This window comes from Lampris incognitus, chromosome 18, assembly GCF_029633865.1.
Source record: "Lampris incognitus isolate fLamInc1 chromosome 18, fLamInc1.hap2, whole genome shotgun sequence".
Lineage (NCBI taxonomy): Eukaryota > Metazoa > Chordata > Actinopteri > Lampriformes > Lampridae > Lampris > Lampris incognitus.
The window spans coordinates 24,932,516-24,958,518 of record NC_079228.1 but is presented as its reverse complement, the minus strand read 5'-3'; the positions used below and the strand labels follow the sequence as shown (position 1 = coordinate 24,958,518).

Here is a 26,003-nt window from a genome sequence, read left to right as displayed (position 1 = left end):
TGAACCACTTACCCTGCTCTCAGGGTTGCAGGGATGCTGGAGCCTATTCCAGCAGTCATTGTCGGCAGGTGGGGAGACACCCTGGACAGGTCACCAGGCCATCACAGGGCCCACACGCCCACACACACACACACACACACACACACACACAAACACACACATTCACTACCCTGGGGCTCGAACCCAGGACCTTCTTGCTGTGAGGCGACCGCGCTAACCACTGTGCCATCATGCTGCCCTCTCCACTGTTCCTACTAATGTAAACAAATGTAAACTCCTATGACAGCAGTTGCAGTCATAGGGGTGTGATGATTCACCGATTCAAACCGATGCACCGGTTGCAGTGTTTAAGATATGGCTACATCGATTCAGACAGCTTGTATGAGGCACAAGTTGGGAGGGAAAAATTGATACAGCCTTCAGTGTCTGTAACAGCCGATATGACACTTCTTTTTTCCTGTTTTTTAGCGTCTAATAATTGCCATTGCTGCTCCTTTCGCATCATGCGTTTCTTTGGCATGTTCTCTAAAGTTATCTCCATCAGTATGCGTTTCTCTCACGTTGCCTGTTATCATTTGCCCCCAGCCATCGCTCAAATAAATCCCCTCACCCCGACTGACAGTGAAGAAATGTTTGATGCACCACTGAACACTTACAAATCACAAGTGTGGGCTAACTTTGCATTTTGCAAGCATTGCACTGATTTTCATGTTTTACTTACCAACGAGTGAGATTCTTGATAGGATGTTGACGCCATCCTTCTCGTTCTCTCCCGTCACTGGATTGAGTAAATATATATATATATATATATATATATATATATATATATATATATATATATACCTATTATTAGGATTACTTCTTGCAGTCAGTCTCAGAACTACAGCAGTAGTAGAATTAAAATGTGACTTGCACCGTTGCATCGTGCTGTATTGAATTGCATCATGTCTCGCCACATTGTATTGTGTCGTGGAAGGGTTTAGTAAAATCATATCAGTCTTTTGGCTGCTTAATGTGTGTCTAGATGGATCAGATCATTGAACACCTATTGAAGTATGAATTGAATCGGTCCCAGAGGATGAGGATCCCACTTCTATGCGGTCATCTTAATCCAGTCATATTGTCAGCTCGGGCAGTGGCAGCACCAGGGCCACTCCGTCATCCAGCAAGATTTTCAGTATGCACAGACACACAAGGCAAGGCAAAACCAGGATATGGACATCAGGCTCTCACAATGCCTGCCTACAGACACATCACTGAATCTTTAATTTCACTCAGCTATGACACATACATTAATTCAGACAAGAACAACCACAACAATTCTAGACGTCACATCCTGCACACAGAAACAGAGCCACAAATTAGTGCACATTTCAGCCCTGAATGCATCTAATCTATCCATCTAAAGTCTTCTATCAGCTAGACTAACAAAACAACACAATTCCATCCCATAAGCCTGATGTTAAATGAAGAAGAAAAAAAGTACCAGGCGATATAAGGCTGAGTCACAGAGAGCAAGCGAGCGAGCAAGAGAGAGAATTTGTGTTTCACGAGTTCAAACATCAAATGTTCGCACAATGCTAATAATAATATGCGCATTGTGAAATGCCAGGCTAACAAAATCACTTTGCAACTTTAACTTTCAGCAAAATATTTGGCTACAAGTAAAAAGCAAAGTAGATCAATTTGAATGCTGCAATCGTGCTATGCTAGGAGAGTGCATGCCACACTGCCCCATCCTCATGCACTGTGTGTAATATAACAACAAACAGACCATCTGTGGGGTGTCTGGGTGGCGTGGCAGTCTATTCCGTTGCTTACCAACACAGGGATTGGCGGTTCGAATCTCCGTGTTACATCTGGCTTGGTCGGGCGTCCCTACAGACACAATTGGCCCTGTCTGCGGGTGGAAAGCCAGATGTGGGTATGTGTCCTGGTTGCACTCGCGCCTCCTCTGGTCAGTTGGTGCGCCTGTTCAGAGGAGAGGTGGAACTGGGGGGAATAGTGTGATCCTCCCACACGCTACATCCCACTGGCAAAACTCCTCACTGTCAGGTGAAAAGAAGCACATGTATCAGTGGAGGCATGTGGTGGTCTGCAGCCCTCCCCAGATCGGCGGGGGGGGAGCAGCCACTGGGACGGCTCGGAAGAACGGCTCAGAAAATAGGGTAATTGGCCAAGTACAATTGGGTAGAAAAGGGGGAGGGGTAGCAAAAAAAAAAAACATCACATGTGACCATGTCAGTTTTTATATCTTTGATTATTATTTTCAACCCCGCAAAAAAATTAGGTTTCACAATTTTTTAAAATTAGAAATTGTCCGTTGTATCCACTCCTTTAATTTACAGCAACTACAGAGCTTTCTTGCGGGTTCTAAGAGGATAATGTGGCTACCCTAGGTGGTGCTATAGCATCCCAAAACCCCTCTTCAGCTCCACCCATGACCTAAAGGTGTTTGTACCCCTTTTCTTCATCATCCCACAACTTGCCTCAAGAGACATTATTTAAACACAAAGTGGGCCAAATGGGCTTGCAGCATACTTAGCTGTACCATGACCGACCCCATCTGTTCTGTTTCTCTGTCTCGTCAAGATGCCCCGCCGTCTCACCTGCACTCCACCCCATCTTTGATCTCCCTTTCATCTTTTTGTACATCCTCGCTCTCTCTTTCTCAACAGTGTCTCTTCTTTTGCATCATCACCCCCCCGTGATTTCTCTATGTTTCTCCGTGTATGGTTCTGTCTGCCTTCACCTTTTCCCTTACTCTCAGTCATCACAACTCACTCCTGCTTCTGATCCTCCCCCCCATGCAGCCCCCTCAAACACACACGAACACACATTCTTTTCATCTTTTTACTTATATTGCTTCATATCATCAGTTTGACCTGCAACTTCAAACTTGCCAACCGCCTCTACTTTCTCTCTCTCTTCTCTGCGGCTCGTTATCGATCAGTCCAGATCATCGCCTCTGTCTCTCTGTCTCCCCCTACAGGGGACTTTGGGGAGGTGTGCCGCGGCTGTCTGAAGCTGCCCAGTAAGAGGGAGTTGCCTGTGGCCATAAAGACACTGCGGGCCGGCTGCTCCGAGAAACAGCGGCGCTCCTTCCTCAGCGAGGCCGGCATCCTGGGACAGTTTGACCACCTGAACATCATCAGGCTGGAGGGCATCATCACCACTGGTAAGGAAGGGGAGGTCGGGTGATGGAGGGAGGGGTGAAGAGACTGGGTGAGCAGCAAGGCGACCTACATTGGCTGACGAATAGCCAATCGTGCCTGTCGCAACAAGGTGAACCAGGGACATTCAAAATGATCTCAAAATGGTTGTGTTAATGACGGCAATTTTTTTGCCTCTGGAAATGAAGGATTTGGACCTGGTCTCAGCTTGGCAGATGAGTGCAACATGGGTTGGAAACTTGGTACAATAGCATCTCCAGCTATTTTTCACAAAACTGTCTGCAAAAGGTGATGATTTTCAACCATTTCCGTGATAGCAGCTCACAAGCACACAGAGAGAGAAAGAGAGGAAGTATTGAGCTTGGTGATCCTTAGGTTATAAATGTCATAATTTTCTACCGTGGTCCTATTGGTCACTCACCAGGATGATGTCGCAGCTTTTAGTGTCAGTATACCCTGATAGTCGTGTTACACAATCGCAGCAGAAATTTTCGAACACTGTGAGAACTTGATCGGAGCCTACGACTCGGTGGATCCTCACTCAGTCGGCTGTCCTGAAACCTGTCACACTGAGCGACACTGAATCCCAGACAGCAGACTACCTTTCACAATGAATGACTTCTATGACTTGAAACGTTTTGTCTAGGATGCTGCTAACGCGACCAAAATTGCACAGTGCCAGGACTGGAGGGTGTTGGAATCCCATGGAGGCAAGGAGGACGGAAGGTAGGGAAGGAGGGATGGAAGAACATGAGAGAGGAGTGGAAGGGAGATTATTTTGGGAGGAGGGTGATTGCTCTTGGGGGCAGTTACAAAAATCCATCAGTTTATGACCTTAGGGACTCGTTGGCAATGGTTAGGTGGGGAAGGGAAGGGTTTTAGTGAGTGTGGGATCTCTGGACTGTAAGCGGGGGAAGCAAGAAATGGGTCGAGATGAGGGAAAAGAAGGCGCAAGAGGTTTGCGGGGGTGTGGGTGGTGTTGGACAGCCTCTGGGTACTCATTACATCCAGCGTGCAGGGACGGAGGAAAGGTAGGAGGGGTAAAGGGAGAAGGTATCCTGGGTTTGTTTGGCAAGACAACATGATGGAGAGATGTAAGGATGGCAGGAGGAACAGAAGGAAATGTAAAAGGGTGAGATTTTACAGTGAGGAGAAAAGAGAAATGGCACGTGAAGATGGAGGAGGTGTGGAATGGTTGAGGCATGGAGAGAGGGAGGGAGTCTGACCATTTCAATATAACACACATAGAGGGGGCTCATCATTCTGGAGAGGGGGGGGACGGGAGTAGAATGAGGGAAATTTGATAGGACTGCTTGGACAGTTTGATCCCTTCAATATCACACATGCTGAGGGGGTCAACACTTGCAGTGCAGAGGAAAAGAGAGAGAGAGATTTAGAGAAACAGACAGACCGACAGGGCAGGGGGTCGACTCTGTACACAAGCAGCCAAACTACATCAAACCCCATTTTCCGCTGACGGATATCAATTGAGGTCCTAGAGTGAAAACAGGATGGATAGAGGGGGAAAAGAAAAAAAAACAGAGGTGACGGGATGAAAGGAAGAGCAAAATGAGAGATGGACAGAGAAGATGAGGTGCAGGTTAATGGGAATGACAGGTGAAAGTAACAGCTTTAAAGGGTTTCTGAAGTTTGTACTGCCACACTGATGCCCTATGTGTGTGTGTGTGTGTGTGTGTGTGTGTGTGTGTGTGTGTGTGTGTGTGTGTGTGTGTGTGTGGGCGCAGTGCCCGAACACACACTGCGCTCAGTCGGATGGCAGCAGATGTGCAGGGTACAGTAATTGGTGCTAGAGACCCAGTGGGGCCTTGAGATGCACTCTAATCTGTCTCATCAACAGACACACCCACACACACATCTACTCTCTCACACACACACACACACACATCTACTCTCTCACACACACACAAAATTTACACACTTGCTTACACTCGCACTTGGCATGTATTTGAAAGCACGCGCACACACCACCATCAAGAGTACAAATCACCTGCTTTACATCACTTACCCCCCGCCAGCCCCAATCAACCCCCTTCCATTCCTCAGCCACACTCTGCATGCACCGCCCTTTCTCTGCAGCTTTCGGCCACACTCCAAGGCCACCTGAAAACACCGCCTCCTCCTGCCGCACACTCCTCCCTCCGTCCGCCTCTTTCCTCCCTCTTCTCTACATGCTCCCTTGCCCACACTCCTCCTTGCTGCTGTCTTTTCTCTACACCCACACCCCAAACACACATGACCTCATCATCATCATCATCAGCGGTCACTTGGAGTCGAGTATGACCATCTTCCCTCTGGGTCCTCAGATGGGCGTAGAGGCCGATCTTGGAGCCGCAAAATGGGAGGACGCCTGCGGATGATAATTTTTTTTACGTGGAGTGGCTGATGCACCAGCAGCCGCCACATGGTCCTTGGCAGGGGGTGGCCAGAGTCCAATGGCATGGAGAACCAAGACAATTGGACCACCCTCTGTTGCAGCCTGCATCCACCTTCACTGCCGTTGTCACCTGGAGACATCCTCCACCAATTCCAGCGTTGAGGTCTTTGTTGGATCGCGCTTCGTCTGAAGCCTCCCCCTTTACCTATCCGCCTTGAGTGACCCCACCAGGAGCCAAGCTCCAGACAGCATCGCTCTTGGGATTATTGGTACACACAAGCTTCTCCACCACGGCAAGGTGGCGATCCAGGAGAAACACACACACACACGTACATAACATACACCTAGCGACATTCCTGCCCAGATCTTACTTGTACTGACTCAGGTTCAGCAGTTAGCTTACATACTTGCTTAAAGGGGAAGTTCTGCCCTCAACTCCAAGCCATTTTAAATATTACTTACAAAACCGCCCTTCCTCGCCCCACATTCCTTCTCTCTCACTTCCTCCATTCTCCTGCTTCTCTTCCTCCTCTCAATCTTGTCCTTACCTCCAACAAAGAGGAGCAAACTGCAGGGAGTATCATGAAAGAGAAACACCCCCAGGCGTTCTCCCAGCCAGAACCATCACATGGGCTTTGCAAAGTGTGCGACCACACAGGGCCTAGTACCTGGCCTGCGGTCCCGCATTTTTTTTAATATATAATTTTGTTATCACTGTTTTTAACCCAACATGCTTCTAAAATGAAATTCCGTTCTTCACTGTAAAGCTAGCATGAAAAAATCTAACAAATTATTCAGGTTTTTTTCTTTTATTTTCGATATTGCGTCGTTACGTAGCGCATGTTCCATCTCGCTGCTCGCTGCAGGGAGAAGGAGAAGGGCAGCGTCGGCTGCACGAGAGCGCAACCGATTTCGTAAACACAAGTCGGGTGCTTAGAAAAGGAAGAAATGAAAAGATTTCATACGTCACTGCGAGGATCGCTGGATAAATTTGTCAACACTTCCAGAGATGTGGTGGCTGAGCAGGTGTCCAAAGCTAGCAGGAGTGTGAGACTGTGACCGTACGCTACGTGTAATGACCGGTCTGATAACTGATCTAAAATCTGAATGAAATGTAGGCTATAGACCTGACATATTGAACTGTAACATACTGTCATACTTCAACATGCCAAAATAGAGTGACAGCTGAGCTGACGTGATGATATAAAGCCATTAGCTTTACAGTTGATTTTTTTTTTTACCTTTGACTGACTATAATTGGGAAAAAGTCATAGCCGAGACTGACTGTGTGCATGATGACAATGTATTATTCTACTTGTTAAAAATGTATTGCAGTGAGATTACTCATGTAGTAGAACTAGAATAGATATGTGTGTGTGACCGTGATTCATGCACATGCATGTCAATGAGCAGGGCCTCGCATGTCAAGTTTGCACAGGGCCTCGCAACCCCCCTCCCCCCCGCAACGGTCTTGCTCCAAACACACTGTAGGAGGGCTCAAATGAGTGTAGGACATGACTGGTGGGAAGGAGGAAAAAGAGTTGTCACTGATGTCACAGGAAGCAGTTATTATGGCACAGTCCACACAAAAGTGGGATTTTTCCATAATCTCACCATTGTTTATCAAAAAAAGCAAAGTGAGTAGAAAATGGCCGGCCACCATATAAACATGTACTCTGGCTCTGCCAAATGATGGAAGCTAAGCAGGTGTGAGCTTGGCTAGTACTTGGATGAGAGACCTTCCGGGAAAACGAGTTGCTGCCGGAAGTGGTGTTGGTGGGCCAATAGGGGGCAGTCTTCCCTCCGATCCTAATAAAAACAACACATATCAAATCCCAGTGCAGTGATGGGGACACTGTGCTGTACGAGATGCCTTCCTTTGGATGAGACATTAAACCGAGGTCCTGACTCACTGTGGTCATTAAAGACCCCATAGCACTTATCTCAAAGAGTAGGGGTTCCCCAGGGGTCCTGGCAAAATTCCCAACATGGCCACCTAATCCTCCCCCCATGTTATTAGCTCAAAGGTTCCTCCCTCTCCACCTCAAGCTGATGTGTGGTGAGCGTTCTGGTGCAAAATGGCTGCTGTGCATCACCCAGGTGGGTGCTACAAATGGGTGATGGTTGAAGTGAGTTACCCCCTTCAATGTGAGGAGCTTTGGGTGTCTAGAAAAGTGCTATATAAATGTAATCCATTATTATTATTATTTTATTTGAAAATGCATTGTGTGTTCTGCACACCTTAAAAGTAGATCTGTGGTGATACAGGGAGACTGAGATTTGCATGGAAGGAGTTTTAGGAGGAGACACTGCAACACAGTTGGCTCTTGGGCTGCAACACAGAGTTATACTTGCACATGTCAACTCTTCACTGATAGAAATGGAAAAAATATATTCAGCCTCTAGGGTTTGTTACTGCAACACGCTCCCATGTTCTTGCAGCCACAAAACTGCTGCCTCCCCCCGCCCCCAGCCACTACACTGGCATTTTGGGTATGTACGTCTGAGAGCGTTCTGTTGGCTCTGTTGTTTTGTACGTCAACTCAAGTGTTATTACAGCTCGGCTGGTTTGATCTATGATGTAAGAAAGATAGAAAGAAAACTTAAAGATCTTCAGTGAGGCAATTTGTTTTACAGCATAGCCATAAAAACAGTAACCAGTAAAACTATATACGTGTCTATTGGAAGAATAATAGAAATAAAATGAAACAGGATCAAATGTGCAATATCCAGTCAGTCTATTAACAGCAAGCATTTTTAGATTATTGCTTGTTTAGTTGGACGCTTGCCATAGTGATAAACGAGTTATTGTAATATTTTGTTCTGATTTGGGGTGCTGCAAATCTTGCCGATGGAAGGAGCTGAAATTCAGCCGACAGTGGATGTGACTTGAATGTTGGCAGTGGATTATGCACTGCTGCTGGATTGTCAAATATTTGATAGGTTGGAATATACTTACAGCTATGGCTGGGTTTCACTACTGGCCACTACCCATGATGGTCACCACTAGAAGAAAGAAGAAGAAAGCCACTTTATTTTCTCATTGTATTCTTACAATGAATTTGTCCTCTGCATTTAACCCATCCTATTGTATAGGAGCAGTGGGCAGCTGCAGTGCCTGGGGACCATACCCGGTTCTTCTTTCCATTGCCTTGCTCATGAGCAAAGACAGGAGTATTAACCATAACATGCATGTTTTTTTATGGTGGGAGGAAACCACAGCACCCAGAGGAAACCCACACAGACACAGGGAGAACATTCAGACTCCACACAGAAAGGACCTGGGATGGCCTGGGGTTTGAACCCAGGACCTTCTTGCTATGAGGCAACAGTGCTAACCACTGGGCCACCATGCTGCCCCCTAACTATTAATGTCTCTTACAGATTGCTGTTAACATCCCCTGAAGACAAGTGCCCTCCCTTGGACCTCTTTACCCATTAAGGTCAACTTGGTTGTTGGTTGTGATAGTTTTTGCCCCCTCTTTGTTCTTCCTCCTAGATGTTTTTTTTGTTGTTGTTTTTTTTTTTTTAAATCAACAGTAACAGTGATGTTGCGGTAAATTAGAATAAGTTGGAAAAAAATATGTTTGCATCAATGAAGAACGTATGGACTCAGGCTGGCTCTGAGAAGAGGGTGATAGATTCAAATTTAACCAGGCAATTGATGGATGAGGGAATTCCCATTTTTCTGTGGATTTCGCCACAAATATCCTTAACAAAATTGAGGGTGTAATTGAAGCTAATGAGAGATACAGGCAGTGCATACCAGCTACTGCCAAAAGGTTCTGTAAGCAAAGATCTGCTGAGCAGAGAGTGGCTGGGCTAAATTTTTAAATCTCGAATGAGTCGACCATAAAGAAGAAAAGATTAAACCCCCAAACCTTTTTATTTGGGGTGTCCGGGTAGCATAGCGGTCTATTCTGTTGCCTACTAACACAGGGATCGCCGGTTCGAATCCCCGTGTTACCTCTGGCTTGGTCAGGCGTCCCTGCAGACACAATTGGCTGTGTCTGCGGGTGGGAAGCCGGATGTGGGTATGTGTCCTGGTTGCTGCACTAACGCCTCCTCTGGTTGGTCGGGGCGCCTGTTCAGGTGGGGAGGGGTAACTGGGGGGAATAGCGTGATCCTCCCATGTGCTACGTCCCCCTGGCGAAACTCCTCACTGTCAGGTGAAAAAAAGCGGCTGGCGGCTCCACATGTATCGGAGGAGGCATGTGGTAGTCTGCAGCCCTCCCCGGATTGGCAGAGGAGGTGGAACAGTGACCGGGACAGCTCGGAAGAGTGGGGTAATTGGACGGATACAATTGGGGAGAAACTACTACTACTACTACTACTTTCAAAGGGGGGTCTGTGTCCAAATGTCTACTAGCTCAGTGCATGAATTTGTGCAAGTGTCTCAAAGGTGGACTGAAGAGAGACTCTAGTTGCTAGAGTGGTCCCAGTCACTGCTCCACCCCCTCTGCCAATCTGGGGAGGGCTGCAGACTACCACATGGCTCCTCCGATACATGTGGAGTCACCAGCCGCTTCTTTTCACCTGACAGTGATGAGTTTCAACAAGGGGATGTAGCATGTGGGGAGAACACACTATTCCCCCCAGTTCCCCCTCCCCCCTGAACAGGTCCCCCGACCGACCAGAGGAGGCGCTAGTGCAGTGACCAGAACACATACCCACATCTGGCTCCCCATCCCCAGACACGGCCAATTGTGTCTGTAGGGGTGCTCGACCAAACTGGAGGTGACACGGGATTTCGAACCGGCGACCCCTCTGTTGGTAGGCAACGGAATAGACCGCTGCGCTAACCGGACACCCCCACACACTATTTTCTAATGAAGCAGCACTACTCTTTCCGTTGACCACATTCTCAGACCTTTTTCTCCTCCGTCTTCCGTCTTTCCGTTTCTCTCTTACTGGCCCTCCCTCTGATTTTTCCTTCAGACCTCTGTCTTCTGCCATCGTTCCCTTTTGCACTCCATTCAGAGCTTTTTATCTTTCATTTTACAACTGCCCTATCAAGCTCGGACTTAGGTTAAATCATGGGGTAACACCTAACCTGTGCCACAGACCCATTCTTGGTGGGTCTTAATGTGACAGAAGTCCTGGGAAGTGTAATTAGATAGGGTCCACAGTGAGGCTAAACATAAGAGCCATGAGGAACCTGCCAGCCTGCCGCCATTTATCAGAACAATGATCTGAAGCCAACCTGCAATGTGCCAGTACTACCCGATTTAAAATGTTAAATCGGGCAGTATAGCAGACCTCTTTTCACTTTTCTTTGAATAATCTTCATAAGCAACTATGATGGGGAAGCTTCTGGGTTTGCTCACTATTCCCTGCTGTTACTGGGATCCTTTCCCAGAGTTTCAAAAAAAAAAAAAAGAAGCACAGTTACAGTGGCTGGCTATGAGTAATGTGGATATTACAATGTCCAAAAACATTTTTTGTACTGTGCCTGCACAAGAATAAATAGGATATAAACATCCAGCCTTTTCTCAGTGTCTCGTCTTTTCATAATTCCCTCCTCCTTCGCCTCGTTCCCGTTCTCTTTTGTCTTCTGCGGTATGAATTTCTTCCTCTGTGAATTTCATCACGCAGCTGGTCTCTTGCCATCTGCGTTTGGACAGAGTGTGTGTGCGTGCGTGCGTGTGTGTGTGTGTGTGTGTGTGTGTGTGAGAGAGACACAGAGGTACACATGTATGCATGTTCTGTATACGCCAGTGCCTGGGTTGCACAAAACCCAACATGTTTCATGTTTAGTATATATTGTCACTTGCGCGCGCATGTGTGTGTGTGTGTGTGTTTGCATGTGCGTGGTTTGAGAGGATCATTAAATTTGCTGAGACAGTCGGATCAGCATGCAAGTGCTCTGCCACAGTTCACTGGGTGAAGGATGGCATGGCTCACAATGCCTCCTCTGCTGCCAGCTGGATTCCTTCCATATAACTCCACATGTCTTGCTCTCTCTCCCTCTTGTTCCTGTCTATCTTCTCTTGTCATTTACCACATTTGTGCCCTTTACTATCCATGGAAACCCTTGCTTTCTCTGCATGTCTCCCTTGGTCTCTTCCTCACAGTCTCTCTCTCTCTCTCCCTCCATCTTTCTGTCCTCAGGTAACACCATGATGATAGTGGTGGAGAGCATGTCGAACGGGGCCTTGGATTCCTTCCTCAGGGTAAATGTGTAGAAACATTTTTATGTGTTTTGTGTGTGCACACATGCTTATGTTTGCCCCCCCCCTCCTTTTTCTCCCCATTTGTACTTGGCCAATTACCCCACTCTTCCAAGCCATCCCGGTTGCTGCTCCACCCCCTCTGCCAAGCCGGGGAGGGCTGCAGACTACCACATGCCTCCTCCGGTACATGTGGAGTCGCCAGCTGCTTTTTTTCACCTGACAGTGAGGAGTTTTACCAGGGGGACGTAGCGCGTGGGAGGATCACACTATTCCCCCCAGTCCCCCCCCCCAATAGTGACCCCGACTGACCAGAGGAGGTGCTAGTGCGGTGACCAGGACACATGACAGGACAGGACACATGCTTATGTTTTGATTTGGTGGGCACATGGTAAAAATGGGGCTCATGATGATGCCGTGTCTTCAAACTCTTTCAGGGAAAAGCAAGCGTTTTTGTCATAATAGCGTTTGGTGTTTTGCCATCATAGTAACACTTGGGGTGCTGGGGTAGAAATACTTGTATATATTACAGTAATAAAGAAAATGCACATAATTAACTGCACAAATGGAGCATTTCCGCTCGAAGATGTTGTAAGCTGCTAAACCGTTATTAGGCCCCACTGCTCTCTAAACCATCTCTGCAGGATTTATAATGATATGAATTAATGGCCCGTTTGTTTTTGCTCCCTAAGTAAAGAGATTCAGCTCGGTGAGCACAAAATTATACTGTAGTAACAAGAGAAGATTTGCTTTTTGTGTGATCGCTCCCTTTTATCCGTGTCTCCTCCTGGCTGTTCTCTTTCCCTTCCTCTTCCCTCTTTGTAATTCTCTTTGTCTGTCTCTCCTCGCTACCCAAGAAACACGAAGGCCAGTTGACCACAATGCAGTTGATGGACATGCTGACTGGGGTGGCCTCGGGGATGAAGTACCTCACCGAGATGGGCTTCGTCCACAAACGGTTGGCGGCACATAAGGTACAGAATTGGTTGTGAGGAGTGGCACAATGTATATCGTCGTTTATGTCGCAGTGTATAGTAAATTTCTTTTGCAGACCGAGAGGTTTTTTTCTGTTTTTGTCGGTGTGCACACAACTTGTTTGTTTCTACTCGAAAGATAAATTTATGGTTTTAGCCATATTTCACAGGCAGTGAAGTTATTGCTGTATTCCGTGTGAGAGCTTTTCATCCCTGAACACCCTCGACAGGATCTTAAACAAAACAAAAGCCCTGTCATTGCTGTGAACTGCTTGTCTCTTAACAAGACTGTCGGGGCGAATCAAGGTCAAGTTAGGTGGTGCCTATATACAACCGTCTGAAAGATGCTGCACGCTACATTTGGCACAGTGGTTAGCATGGTCGCCTCACAGCAAGAAGGTCCTGGGTTCGAACCCCGGGGTAGTCCAACCCTGGGAGTCGTCCCGGGTCATCCTCTTTGTGGAATTTGCATGTTCTCCCCGTGTCTGTGTGGGTTTCCTCCGGGTGCTCCGGTTTCCTCCCACAGTCCAAAGACATGTAGGTCCGGTGAATCGGACATACTGAATTGTCCCTAGGTGTGAATGTGTGTGTGTGTGTGTGTGTGTGTGTGTGTGTGTGTGTGTGTGTGTGTGTGTGTGTGTGTGTGTGTGTGTGTGTGTGTGGGCCCTGTGATGGACTGGCAGCCTGTCCAGGGTGTCTCCCCGCCTGCCGCCCAATGACTGCTGGGATAGGCTCCAGCATCCCCCGCGACCCCGATTGTGATAAGCGGCTTGGATAATGGATGGATGGATGGATGGATGGATGAAAACTGCTGCACGGGCCTAAAAGTTTGCACTGACATTTATTGTGATAAAACTGTTTTGTCTTTATTTGTTTTGTGATACTAGGCACATAAGATGTCAAATAAATAGGGCTTTTCTATTATCGACACTATTTATTGATTTATTTTTCGTGTTTGTTTCTCTTCTTTGCTTGGACAAAATGGATCTTGCTTTCGTTTCATATCTGGTCTCATCCCTCCTTCATCCTAAATTGTTAGTGGAGCTAGAAGTGACATTGATGAGTTGTGTGCTGGACCAAATATTGAAATACTTTGATCTTTGGAAAGAGGAGGAGCGCTCAGAACATTAAACTCAGAAAACAGGTCTGGTTGCTTCGTATCGACCCAGGCAACCAGCTCTCCCTAGAAAACAACATACAGCTACAAGAAGCAGTTTTTTACAGGTGGACACAGGGCCTGATTCTACTGAGCACAAATTTATCAAGTCCTTACTTGCTGGGACTCAGTTATCACAATTCCTTGCTGTGCTTTGCATCTATGATGCTGTACACTGTGGTAACAAGGTGGAAAAGGAAGAACAATACCACTTGATCGTGTAAACAGTGGAGATGTCTCCAGCATGCTAAGAACCTTGACCACCAGGATAGCATACCAATATCCTTTCCCCCTCATCTAACCAACCCCCGTACGTGTGTCCACCTCCATCCACAGGTTATGGTTAACTCCAGCCTGGGCTGCAAGGTGTCTGGCTTCAGACCCCTGCAGGAGGACAAGATAGAGGCTATCTACACTACTCTGGTAAGTGCATACCGTTATAGTAGTTTTAATATAGATGCAAGAAATAGGACTCGCACACTTCAATAAATGCGCCAACACAGATTTGTTCTGGCATGGTTGTCATTTGGACCAAACCTCCTTCATCAGAAAGCTAGAATTTAAGTTTTGTAGTGTGCATGTGCCTCTGGGACAATATAGTTTAAATACATAACTGAGTAGCATGTATTTATCGGGGGTATGATTGGTTAGATTTCAACTTTTTTTAGGATGCATTAATCCTATTTATATCCGTTGCATTTTTTTTAATTTACTTAGGGCTTTGTTTTGTTTGTTTGTTTGTTTTTTTTTTTTTTTTTTTTTTACCCAAGCTAATTTGTGTTGGCTCTCCCAATGGATGAGAGTGTCACAACTTTCTAATGAGCCTTTGATCCAGGACAAAAAAAACACATTTTAAACTGATCAACCTGTGTATAAGCAGCAGCATTTAAGCGTTTGTTGGTTTTATTTCGTATTTTACTGTAAGTAAAGATGATGTAATTCAGCTTCTATCAAATAACTTTTTTTATTTTGTTTTACTTTACTTTTTAACCCTGTTTAATTGATGGAATTTATATTGGTGTATTGCTTTCAGTTCTAGAAAGCTTCTCTTGAGCCCTCAAAAACCTTTTCAAAGCTGAGGTGAGAATTTCAAAGCTTTAGTTATATGAACTAACCCTCCAGCTCTCTCTCTCTCTCTCTCTCTCTCTTGCTCTCTCCCTCTCGCTCTCTCTCCTCCACAGCATGGAGGGAAGAGCGTGGTGCTATGGACGGCTCCAGAGGCCATCCAGTACCATCGCTTCTCTTCAGCTTCAGATGTTTGGAGCTTTGGCATCGTCATGTGGGAGGTTATGTCCTATGGAGAAAGACCCTACTGGGATATGGGCAACCAGGATGTAAGTGTGTGTGTGTGTGTGTGTGTGTGTGTGTGTGTGTGTGTGTGTGTGTGTGTGTGTGTATGTGTGTGTGTGTGTGTGTGTGTGTGTGTGTGTGTGTGTGTGTGTGTGTGTGTGTGTGTGTGTGTGTGTTCAGGGGAAGGGTGGGGATGATGCTTTCAATTTATCTCTCTTGCCATCTTCTTTCATATGCGCTTCTTTTCTCCCTGTTTCATCCCTTTAGTGTTTGGCTTTCTTACCTATCTTTACCACACACTCCTCTCTCTCTCTCTCTCTCTCTCTCTCTCTCTCTCTCTCTCTCTCTCGGTTGCGCTGCTTCCTTCCTCTCTTTCTTCCTCCCATTATCCATCTCTGTATTATGTGTCCATGGTCAGCAGCTCGGATCTTATTAAAAGAAAGCCAAGCCACAGTGCGTCTAAAAGCCTCTGCAGGGCCTAAGTCGCCTCCTTAAACCCACATCAGCTCCGTGACCAATCCTGTTTCTTATAAAGATGCATTGCCCCCTTTCTAGTGGCCTCCGCCTGTCCCAAGTGCCACCCTGCTATTAAAAGAGCCCAGAATCCCTTCAGAAAATGCCACCTCTTTCAAGAAATGTAGAGTGTTGCTATTTCAGGGTTCAGGAGATTGTCCAGTCCGATAGGACCCCGCCGGTTTCTGGGAGAAATCTGTTATTTACATGTCGACGCAGGCGGGTTTATATTTTTCCCGTCGTTACTTCTACTTTTCTGTCCTTCAAAGAAGTCAATTATCCATTATGCAAACTGCTTATCCGAATTTGGGTCGTGGGATGTCGGAGCCTATCCCAGCAGTCATTGGGCGGCAGGCAGGGAGACACCTTGGACAAGCCAACAAGCCATCACAGGGCCAACACATTCACACCTAGGGACAATTTAGTACAGCCGATTCACCTGACCTACATGTCTTTGGGTTGTGGGAGGAAACCGGAGCACCCAGAGGAAACACACGCAGACACGGGGAGAACATGCAAACTCTGCACAGGGGACGACCTGGGATGACCCCCAAGGTTGGACAACCCTGGGGTTCGAACCCAGGACCTTCTTGCTGTGAGGTGACCATGCTAACCACTGCGCCACCGGGCCTTTCAAACTAGTGTTTGAAAGAAAGCAAATTTGAAAAGTGCAGTGAAAAAGGGCTGTGCAAGACTCTCGAGAATTCTTTTTTTTTGGTCATCAACACTATGAGCATTAAAAAGTATTTAAATAGATCGTGCCATTTTTAAGGGTTCACATAGTTCATTAAGCCGCTGTGGTTGATCTTGTTAATGCTGTCTAAAATTATTCTGCTCATTTTGTAATGCCAACTCTTTATGCAGAGAGGTGCCTTGTGGAAGAGCAAAGGATTAGCTTGTTTCATTTTTAAATTGAACATCCAAAATTAATATGTACTATGTCTAGTTATACTTCAGGCGTGAGAATATTTAGCCTTTTAATATTGTTCTAGGGGAGTCCGAATAGCGTAGCGGTCTATTCTGTTGCCTACCAACACGGGGATCACCGGTTCAAATCCCCGTGTTACCCCCGGCTTGGTTGGGCGTCCCTACAGACACATTTGGCCGTGTCTGCGGGTAGGAAGCCGGATGTGGGTATGTGTCCTGGTCACTGCACTAGCGCCTCCTCTGGTTGGTCGGGACGCCTGTTCTGGGGGGAGGGGGAACTGGGAGGAATAGCGTGATCCTGGCGAAACTCTACACTGTCAGGTGAAAAGAAGCGGCTGGTAACTCCACATGTATCGGAGGAGGCATGTGATCGTCTGCAGTCCTCCCCGGATCGGCAGAGGGGGAGGAGCAGTGACCGGGGTGACTCGGCAGAGTGGGGTAATTGGACGGGTACAATCGGGGATAAAAAAGGGGGGATGGGGTAAAAAGAAAAAATCATTGTTCTATAAGCCAGCCCACCCAAATCAGTAGAAACTTTCTTCCCAGGCCAGTTTAGATTACCAAATTTTTTCCCCCATTGAGAGGGCAAAGTTCAACCTTGTATAGCACTCAGGATATTAATCCATTTCAAACCGATACATTATATCATAACCGCCGTTTTGTCAGCCGGCCGGTCCACCTGAGATCTAACATGACCTTTACCTCCCAGCTTTGATTAAATGGAAAATGTCAAATGCCAAAAAGCACTTTATGAATGCCGTTTGTTGAGATGGGAACTTAAGAGCTGGGTGGGTGGGTGGTGGTGGTGGTGGTGGTGGTAGTGGAGGTGGAGGGATGGTAGAGCAGACACAGAGTTTTGGGAAATAATAATACTGATGGATGCCTTTTCTGTGATTATTCTTTCACATTCTTTCCTCCTTTCAGGAGATTGCATTCCCGGAGTGATTCAGAGGGAGGACATGCCTCATGTCCCCAGATATACCGAGAGGTTATCTCTTGTGAAATTGTTATTGTGAATGGTTTTTCAATGGGGGCAACATTAGTTTGATGGAGGAGCTTTGAACCTGAAACACCGAGAAGGCTCATTGAGATGCTTTCAGGCTGCGCTATTTGACGACAGCGTTGTGTCACGGACTAAAGAATTGTTGAATGAAGATGCAGCGTTTTGTAAGAGACGAGGGCTTTTGATGCTTTTCTCTTGTGATCACCCACTTATCTCGAGGCTTTCAAAGAAAATGTTGGCTTCGTTGGGGCTGTTTCCGTCTGTCATTGTAAGCTCCTTCAGATCTGTCAGGACTGTTGTTTAACAGATACATGTTGTAAGACAAGTTGCAACCTTCTCTGCAGCTACAATAACTGCATTTTTTTTCTTTTGAAAATCCATCTTGCATCCTTTAAGTGACACACAAAATCACTCGGGAATTTGGCAATGTCCAAGTTTTGGATGGGAAATGACTGTTGTTTTTCACAGGCAGTAACATTGAAGAATAGAGGCACGTTCCCTGATAGTGATGAGATGAGTGATGAGAACAATATGTTCAGCGGGAATAATGTGTCTAGTGGAAACGAGGGCGGTAAATTTATATTTCACTGATGTTGTTTAATCCAGTGGTTCCCAATTGTGTGTATTTGGATACAATGAAAATCTGCAGAACTGAGTTTCACCAGCATATTGTTTGTTCTGTTTAACCTTTATTTATCCAGAAAAAGTTTGGCACAAAAACTTGTTTTCCCATCATCACTTTGCATCACATTGAGAGACACCATTTGACTGCAGAGAATTCCCCGCTGCAACTGGTTCACCTCACCGACATTATTCCAGACAATTTGTAGGCTAAACTGAAATTCAATGGGAAAAGCAAACTTTTTTTTTAAACTTGTGTTACCCCCCCCCCTTTTTTTTTTTCTCCCCAATTGTATCTGGCCAATTACCCCACTCTTCCGAGCCGTCCTGGTCGCTGCGCCACCCCCTCTGCCGGTCCGGGGAGGGCTGCAGACTACCACATGCCTCTTCCGATACATGTGGAGTCACCATTCCCTTCTTTTCACCTGACAGTGAGGAGTTTCACCAGGGGGACGTAGCACGTGGGAGGATTACGCTATTCCCCCCAGTTCCCCCTCTCCTCCGAACAGGCGCCCTGACCGACCAGAGGAGGCACTAGTGCAGCAACCAGGACACATACCCACATCCGGCTTCCCACCCGCAGACACGGCCAATTGTGTCTGTAGGGATGCCCGACCAAGCCGGAGGTAACATGGGGATTCGAACCAGCGATCGCCATGTTGGTAGGCAATGGACTAGATCGCCATGCCACCTGGACGTCCTTTTTTTTTAAATATATATATATATACTTTTTACACTATCGTTGCTCATTAAGGGTATGAAAACAGAAAATTCATTTGATTTCAGTCTTGTATTTTTGTGTTCATGTTACCGTTTGTCCCAGTTTGTCTCAATTCTGCTAAGCCTAAAGAGAAATGATCTGTTTAGGCTTAGAAGTAGAGAAATAGCTGAGTACTTACCTTGTATTCATCCTACAGTAGTGCATGCAGTACTGGAATTGAAGAATAGAGAAAAAATAGAATATTGAAAATTTGTCTGGAGAAAATATGTGAGCCAACAGTAAATCTTAAAGGTAGCTCAACAAGCTTATTGCACACTCTCCACTCACATGTTCAATAACTGCATTTAATATAAGACTCAACACTCAGGGAGGTTTTATTGACCTCATGTGATGGAGGAAAATTAGTTTAGAGTTGGAACTTACCTAGATTAGACTAGGATGAGTTTCGTTCCATACTCACATGGCATTTTCCAAAAACTGAAATACACGCATTTCCAATGAGGTATCCAAGGACAAAATGACATAAAATAATACAGTTTAAAAGACTGAAAATACCCACATACCCATTTCCATTTAAAGGTCTTGTTAAGAGTCACTCAGCATCTAGAGAATTTACTCCTCAGCTTTCCTCGTGATTCAGTTCAGTGCTCTTTAAAGTAAGACGTGTCTTCAAATCACTTATGTAACTCCATCTGTCCGCCCTCTTTCCACCTCTCCATCGACACTCCCCCTTTCTCGCTCAATGTAGGTGATAAAGGCCATAGAGGATGGATTCCGGCTGCCAGCACCAGTGAACTGCCCTCCCCATCTCCATCAGCTGATGCTGGACTGCTGGCAGAAGGAGAGGACAGAGAGGCCCAGCTTCAGCCAGATCCATTCGGCCCTTAGCAAGAGCATCCGCTCGCCTGACGGCATTGGCTCCTCCACGCTGGCACGCAGGTAAGGCTACAGGGCACATGTCAGATCAATAAGAGGCCTCTCAGAGCTGAGCTATCTCTGGGTGAGGGCCGTACATGGGGTAATGGGTGGTCCGCAAGTTGGCTCAGACCAGTCTCCAAGGCTATTTTTGGTCCTGGAACACGTACCACTGTTTACCCCTGAGAGACGAAGAGAAACGAGCAGTTTTCAAGATTATCTATTTCAGTTATTTATATATGTGTGTGTGTGTGTATAGTGGTTTTTTTTCCTTCGGAAACCATCAATGGTGTTGGTAAGAGTGCTCAACAAATAAGAGGCAGAGTATTAAGATAGATATCTCTTCATTTTTCTTTTTCATTCCACTCATTTGTTGAGCACTCTTACCAACACCATTGATGGTTTCCGAAGGAAAAAAAACACTATATAGTACACACACATATATACACTCATCAGCTGCCAATGTCAATGGCAGCTGAGTGCACGATGCACGAACAAGCTTGTACTGCTATGTATTAAAAGTTTTTTCCTACATCTATATTGATATTCCACTCCTCATTTGTTGAGCACTTTTATCAACACCATTGAAGGTTTCCAACAAAAAAAAACCCACTATATATACAGTGGCTTGCAAAAGTATTCATACCCCTTGAACTTTTCCACATTTTGTCACGTTACGACCACAAACATAAATATATTTTATTGGAATTTTATGTGAAAGACCAACGCAAAGTGGAACACAATTGTGAAGTACAAAGAAAATTATACATGATTTAAAAAAAATTTTACAAATAAAAAACTGAAAAGTGCGGTGTGCAAAAGTATTCAGCCCTCTTTTCTCTGAGTGCAACCCATTGCCTTCAGAAGTTGCCTGATGATTGCTGAATGATCAAATGTTGACCTAATGACTAAATAGAGTCAACCTGTGTGTAATCTAATCTCAGTACAAATACAGCTGTTCTGTGACGGCCTCAGAGGTTGTTAAGAGAATATTGGGGAGCAAACAGCATCATGAAGTTCAAGGAACACACCAGACAGGTCAGGGATAAAGTTGTGGAGAAGTTTAAAGCAGGGTTAGGCTATAAAAAGATTTCCCAAGCTATGAATATCTCACGGAGCACTGTTCAATCCATCATCCGGAAATGGAAAGAATATGGCACAACTGCAAACCTACCAAGACACGGCCGTCCACCTAAACTTACAGGCCGAACAAGGAGAGCACTGATCAGAGATGCAGCCAAGAGGCCCATGGTGACTCTGGATGAACTGCAGAGATCCACAGCTGAGGTGGGGGAATCTGTCCACAGGACAACTATTGGTCGTGCACTGCACAAATCTGGCCTTTATGGAAGAGTGGCAAGAAGAAAGCCATTGTTAAAAGAAAACCATAAGAAGTCCCGTTTGCAGTTTGCCAGAAGCCATGTTGGGGGACACAGCAAACATGTGGAAGAAGGTGCTCTGGTCAGATGAGACCAAAATTGAACTTTTTGGCCTAAATGCAAAACGCTATGTGTGGCGGAAAACTAACACTGCACATCACTCTGAACACACCATCCCCACTGTCAAACATGGTGGTGGCAGCATCATGCTCTGGGGGTGCTTCTCTTCAGCAGGGACAGGGAAGATGGTCAGAGTTGATGGGAAGATGGATGGAGCCAAATACAGGGCAATCTTGGAAGAAAACCTGTTGGAGTCTGCAAAAGACTTGAGACTGGGGCAGAGGTTCACCTTCCAGCAGGACAACGACCCTAAACATAAAGCCAGGGCTACAATGGACTGGTTTAAAACAAAACATATTCATGTGTTAGAATGGCCCAGTCAAAGTCCAGACCTAAATCCAATTGAGAATCTGTGGCAAGATCTGAAACCTGCCGTTTACAAATGCTCTCCATCTAATCTGACTGAGCTTGAGCTGTTTTGCAAAGAAGAATGGGCAAAAATTTCAATCTCTAGATGTGCAAAGCTGGTAGAGACATACCCCAAAAGACTTGCAGCTGTAATTGCAGCAAAAGGCGGTTCCACAAAGTATTGACTCAGGGGGGCTGAATACTTTTGCACACCGCACTTTTCAGTTTTTTATTTTTAAAAATTTGTTTAAATCATGTATAATTTTCTTTGTACTTCACAATTGTGTGCCACTTTGTGTTGGTCTTTCACATAAAATTCCAACAAAATATATTTATGTTTGTGGTCGAAATATGACAAAATGTTGAAAAGTTCAAGGGGTATGAATACTTTTGCAAGCCACTGTATATATATGTATAAAATATAAAATGATGTGGGGATTACACTCCACTCGAAGCTATAATATTGAACAGTATTCTGTATGTCTCTGAAATGCCATTATTATTATTATTATCATTATTATTAATGTAGTGTTATCCCTACAACATATATATAGAGAGATAATGTTGAAATCTGGATTATTTTCCCTTTAACAATCATGAGAGTTGTCAGCCTCCAGGATGAGCTGCAGCTGAGGTGCAAAACACTTTTTTATTACTGGTTGCAAAGAGACAATTGTACGTCCCATTGTTTAGATTTTATTTTACAGGCACCAAGAAACAGTTCACATGTTAACACTGGTGTGTCATTTGTACGGACATCAAACATTGCTGTCTCTTAAGACGGCTTGGTCTGTCTACTTTTCCACTACTTTTCTACTTTCTCTCTCTCTCTCTCTCTTTCTGCCCCTGTCTCTTTCTCTCACTGTTTTCTTTCCCCCAGGACCCTGAATTCATCCATCACGATAGCAGAGAGGACTCTTCCCTCCTTCCCTTCTTTTAACTCGGTAGGCGAGTGGCTGGATGCAGTAGACATGGGCCGCTATAAGGACAACTTCATTGCTGCAGGATACTGCTACCTGGAGTCTGTGGCGCGTATGACTGTACAGTAAGTGGCTTTATGCAACGTATGTCTCTATACCCACCTCACTCAGCCCCCTGTTGGAGAGAAGGGTGGGTGAGTTGGTGAGTAAGTATATTAAGTGACTTAACACATGTACTATAGGATTACGTTAGATGTGACGGGCACTCCAGATAGCCTTAGCCCGGGCCTGACAGCAGACCTATTATTGTTAGCACTAGCTCAGCCTCGTCAGCAGATGCGATGGAGGTTTGCCTCTGTTTACCGGCATGGGAAGGCTCGCAAGAGCAAGCCACCAGTCATGTGGCCTGGTCTGCAGTCACCTCTCCCAACTGCAAACCGGTTTTCGCCACTCACCAGCCATGTTGGTAGTCCTACTGGCCAGCGTCCTTCTCCCGCTGCTGGCGAGAGAGTAAAGCAATGCAAGCTAGTGATAGGAGACTCCATTACCTGCAATATTCAATTAGCTTCGCCAGCCTTGGTTCACTGTTTACCCGGGGCCAGAGTCTCCGACATAGAGGATAATCTTAGGGTGCTGGCATCGAGAGAGAGAGTCAGGGAACCCAGGCACACAGCACCACTACTTTCAGCAACATTGTTATTCATGTCGGCACCAATGCTAGTATGATGCAATCAGAGATCACAAAAAGCCAGCCTAGTCAGAAGGCTTGAGTTTGCCAGAAAGACGTGTCGGCATCGATTAATTGTCTCCGGTCCCTTACCTGTGAGAGGTAATGATGAGATGTGCGGTAGGCTCACCTCAATGAACCGCTGGCTGGCTCTTACTGTAATGAGCAGGGATTTGGCTTTGTTGATAACTGGCTTTCTTTCTGGGGCTGCCCTTACCTGCTGAAAGCGGACGGCATTCATCCTACTGCGGACAGCGCCGCTCTTTTGTCTAGCAATACATATACGTAGCTGTTTACTTTAGTTTGACACTAGGGACTTATCATTCAGCAGGTTGCAGGTTATTAGAGAGCCTGCTAGGTTTAAATCTAGTGTGGCTGTGGAGTCAAGTTAATTAATATGATTAGTCAGGGAATTTCTCATAGTGTAGATTATCAGACTGACAGCTTGGTCTATAACATTGAGACCATCTCCCTACCCTGCTGTATTGCTCCCAGAAAAGTCAACTGACACATCAGAAACACTTGAAAACGTTTATCAAGAGATTGATTTGTTTGAGCATAGGGTACGTCTTACTTGGATCTCTGTCGATGGTGTTTCTGTGAAATCTACCTTGAATGAAACCGTATGGACAATTCCAAATGATGGACCATGAGGAGAAGATGTTTTGCCAATTTTCTTACCAATGAGGAGTATAATGTTAATTCATAAAATGCAAGATCTTTAACATCTTGCAACAACATATAATTTTAGATACACTCACTCACAGACATTTTTGGAGATGTTGCAACCCCCGAATCTGCACAGATGGTACAGCTACACATGAGGCTAAATGTCGGTTTGTAAGTGAGTGAGTTGGAAGATGGGTTCATGAGGGGCTTTGCATCTAGAAATTAATTAATCTTGTTTGATTAACTTGAAAATCTGTGAGACTTTTATTTTCACTGTGGTGAAAGCATCACTCACTGGGCCACCCGCTTAAGTTTAAAATATTGCTAACCGATTGTTAGCCGTTGTTCATTCTCCCTTTCTGTTTCCACAGAGATGTGCTGAGCCTTGGCATCACTTCCCTGGAGCACCAGAAGCTGATACTGGCTGCCATCCAGACGCTCAGAGCCCAGGTCATCCAGATGCACGGCCGTGGTGTGCAGGTCTAACACACGCACACATTCAAACCGATGGAGACGTAGAGAGACGGCAGATGGCTCAGCAGACAGATAGAAGAAAAGGGGAGAGCACTTCCACAGTAAAGGAAATGACAAGCACATCTGTCTACCAACAGCACTCCTCCACTTACTCCTTTGTCTTGCTCCTCCTTCTGACACCTTCTTATACCTTTTTCCTTCCTTGATTCCCTCCTTCCTTGCTCTGAGTTCCCTTGAAGACAGGCATCTGTTCTGTCATGTGATCGGGGATTAAAGAGGAGTGACATCGCGCAACCTTTTCGTGGTCTCTCTGCACTTTGACCTTACGTCAGCTCCATTTCACTGGCTCTAGACCAGTATTCAAAGACAAATGAAATACTGGCTTTGTTAAAGGCTGATTTCTGAGCAGTTGCAGAAGCAGAGATGCACTTGTCTCCAGATTTACTGGTTATGGACAGACTTGAGCTCAGACACATAAATATCTTGGGTGGCATTTCCCTTTAACCTCACGGTAACAAAGAATCACTGTCTCAACCTGAAGCTTTGGTCCCCTTGTAGCTCCTTTCAGAGCGGCTAAGATGACGAAGATATAGTACCGCTTACAGGAGCACTCTTGTCACGATCGGGACATGGTAAACGGCATGCTTTTAATGGACTGGACGCTTTCTCCTTTGGAACTGGTACAGCCGGTTTCAGAACATGCTGGATGAGAACTTGAGAGCTGACTTAATTTGAGGATATACAGACTCGGTTGATTTCATTTCAGGGCTGATTTCATAATCAGATGGTGATGTGTCAGTCTTGGACGAGGAAGGATGAAGATGAAACAGGGCTGGAAAATGACCCTGGACATTGTGATAACATTGTTATGCAGACTGAGCTCTCCATGGTCAATTGTGCAGTAGATTTTGGGCATGATGGGTGGAGTTGGAGCCCAAAGTTGGAGAAGGGCCGACTAAAGGCTAAATGAGTAGGGCTGCTTTAAGGTCTTGTGCTTGCCAGAGCTTGACAGGTGGCCCAGAAATCGTCGCAGTAGGGTTTACCCAGACCCCCCTATGTAACAACCTACCAATTAATGAGACAAGAGGTCACATGGCCACAGCCTCAACGGATGTACAACACTGATGTTATTGTTATTATTATCCTTTTTTGTTTGTTTTTGGTTATTTTACAGCGTCCGATGCTCAGTGTGGGAAGATGATAGTGATGAGTACCTTGACTCTGCCACTGACTGCGAAATAAAAGGCTGCAGAATTACACATGTAAATGAAAGTTAAGGGTTATAAATGTGTTTGATTGTTCGTTTATTTGTCGAACGTCACATTGTCTACACTTTTCTTCAGTTCCTTTCTCCTCTTTCTCTTTCTCCGTCTCCCTCCCCTGCTCCCCTTGTGTTTACTGTGTTGAAATCAGCTAGTTTTCCCTCTAGCCAGGATGTCAGTATTGCTGTGAAACAGCTCCCCGACCTCGTCCTCTTGTTGAAAAGGTGCGTTCACCACCTTTGTGAT

At 45.7% G+C, this 26,003-nt stretch overlaps 1 protein-coding gene across 3 annotated transcripts in view; it reads left to right on the top strand.

The window, feature by feature from the left end:
• The window catches only part of LOC130128731 (ephrin type-A receptor 7), a 181,221-nt gene extending 156,714 nt beyond the window's left edge, over positions 1–24,507 (top strand). For all 3 annotated transcript variants that reach the window (XM_056298435.1, XM_056298434.1, XM_056298433.1), the window contains 8 exons: positions 2,993–3,178; positions 11,680–11,741; positions 12,596–12,712; positions 14,205–14,291; positions 15,050–15,202; positions 19,692–19,882; positions 22,586–22,750; positions 24,393–24,507. In XM_056298435.1, coding sequence (XP_056154410.1) covers positions 2,993–3,178; positions 11,680–11,741; positions 12,596–12,712; positions 14,205–14,291; positions 15,050–15,202; positions 19,692–19,882; positions 22,586–22,750; positions 24,393–24,507 — 1,076 coding nt within the window. The remainder of the gene's footprint in view (positions 1–2,992; positions 3,179–11,679; positions 11,742–12,595; positions 12,713–14,204; positions 14,292–15,049; positions 15,203–19,691; positions 19,883–22,585; positions 22,751–24,392) is intronic.
• The last annotated feature ends 1,496 nt before the right edge of the window (positions 24,508–26,003 follow it).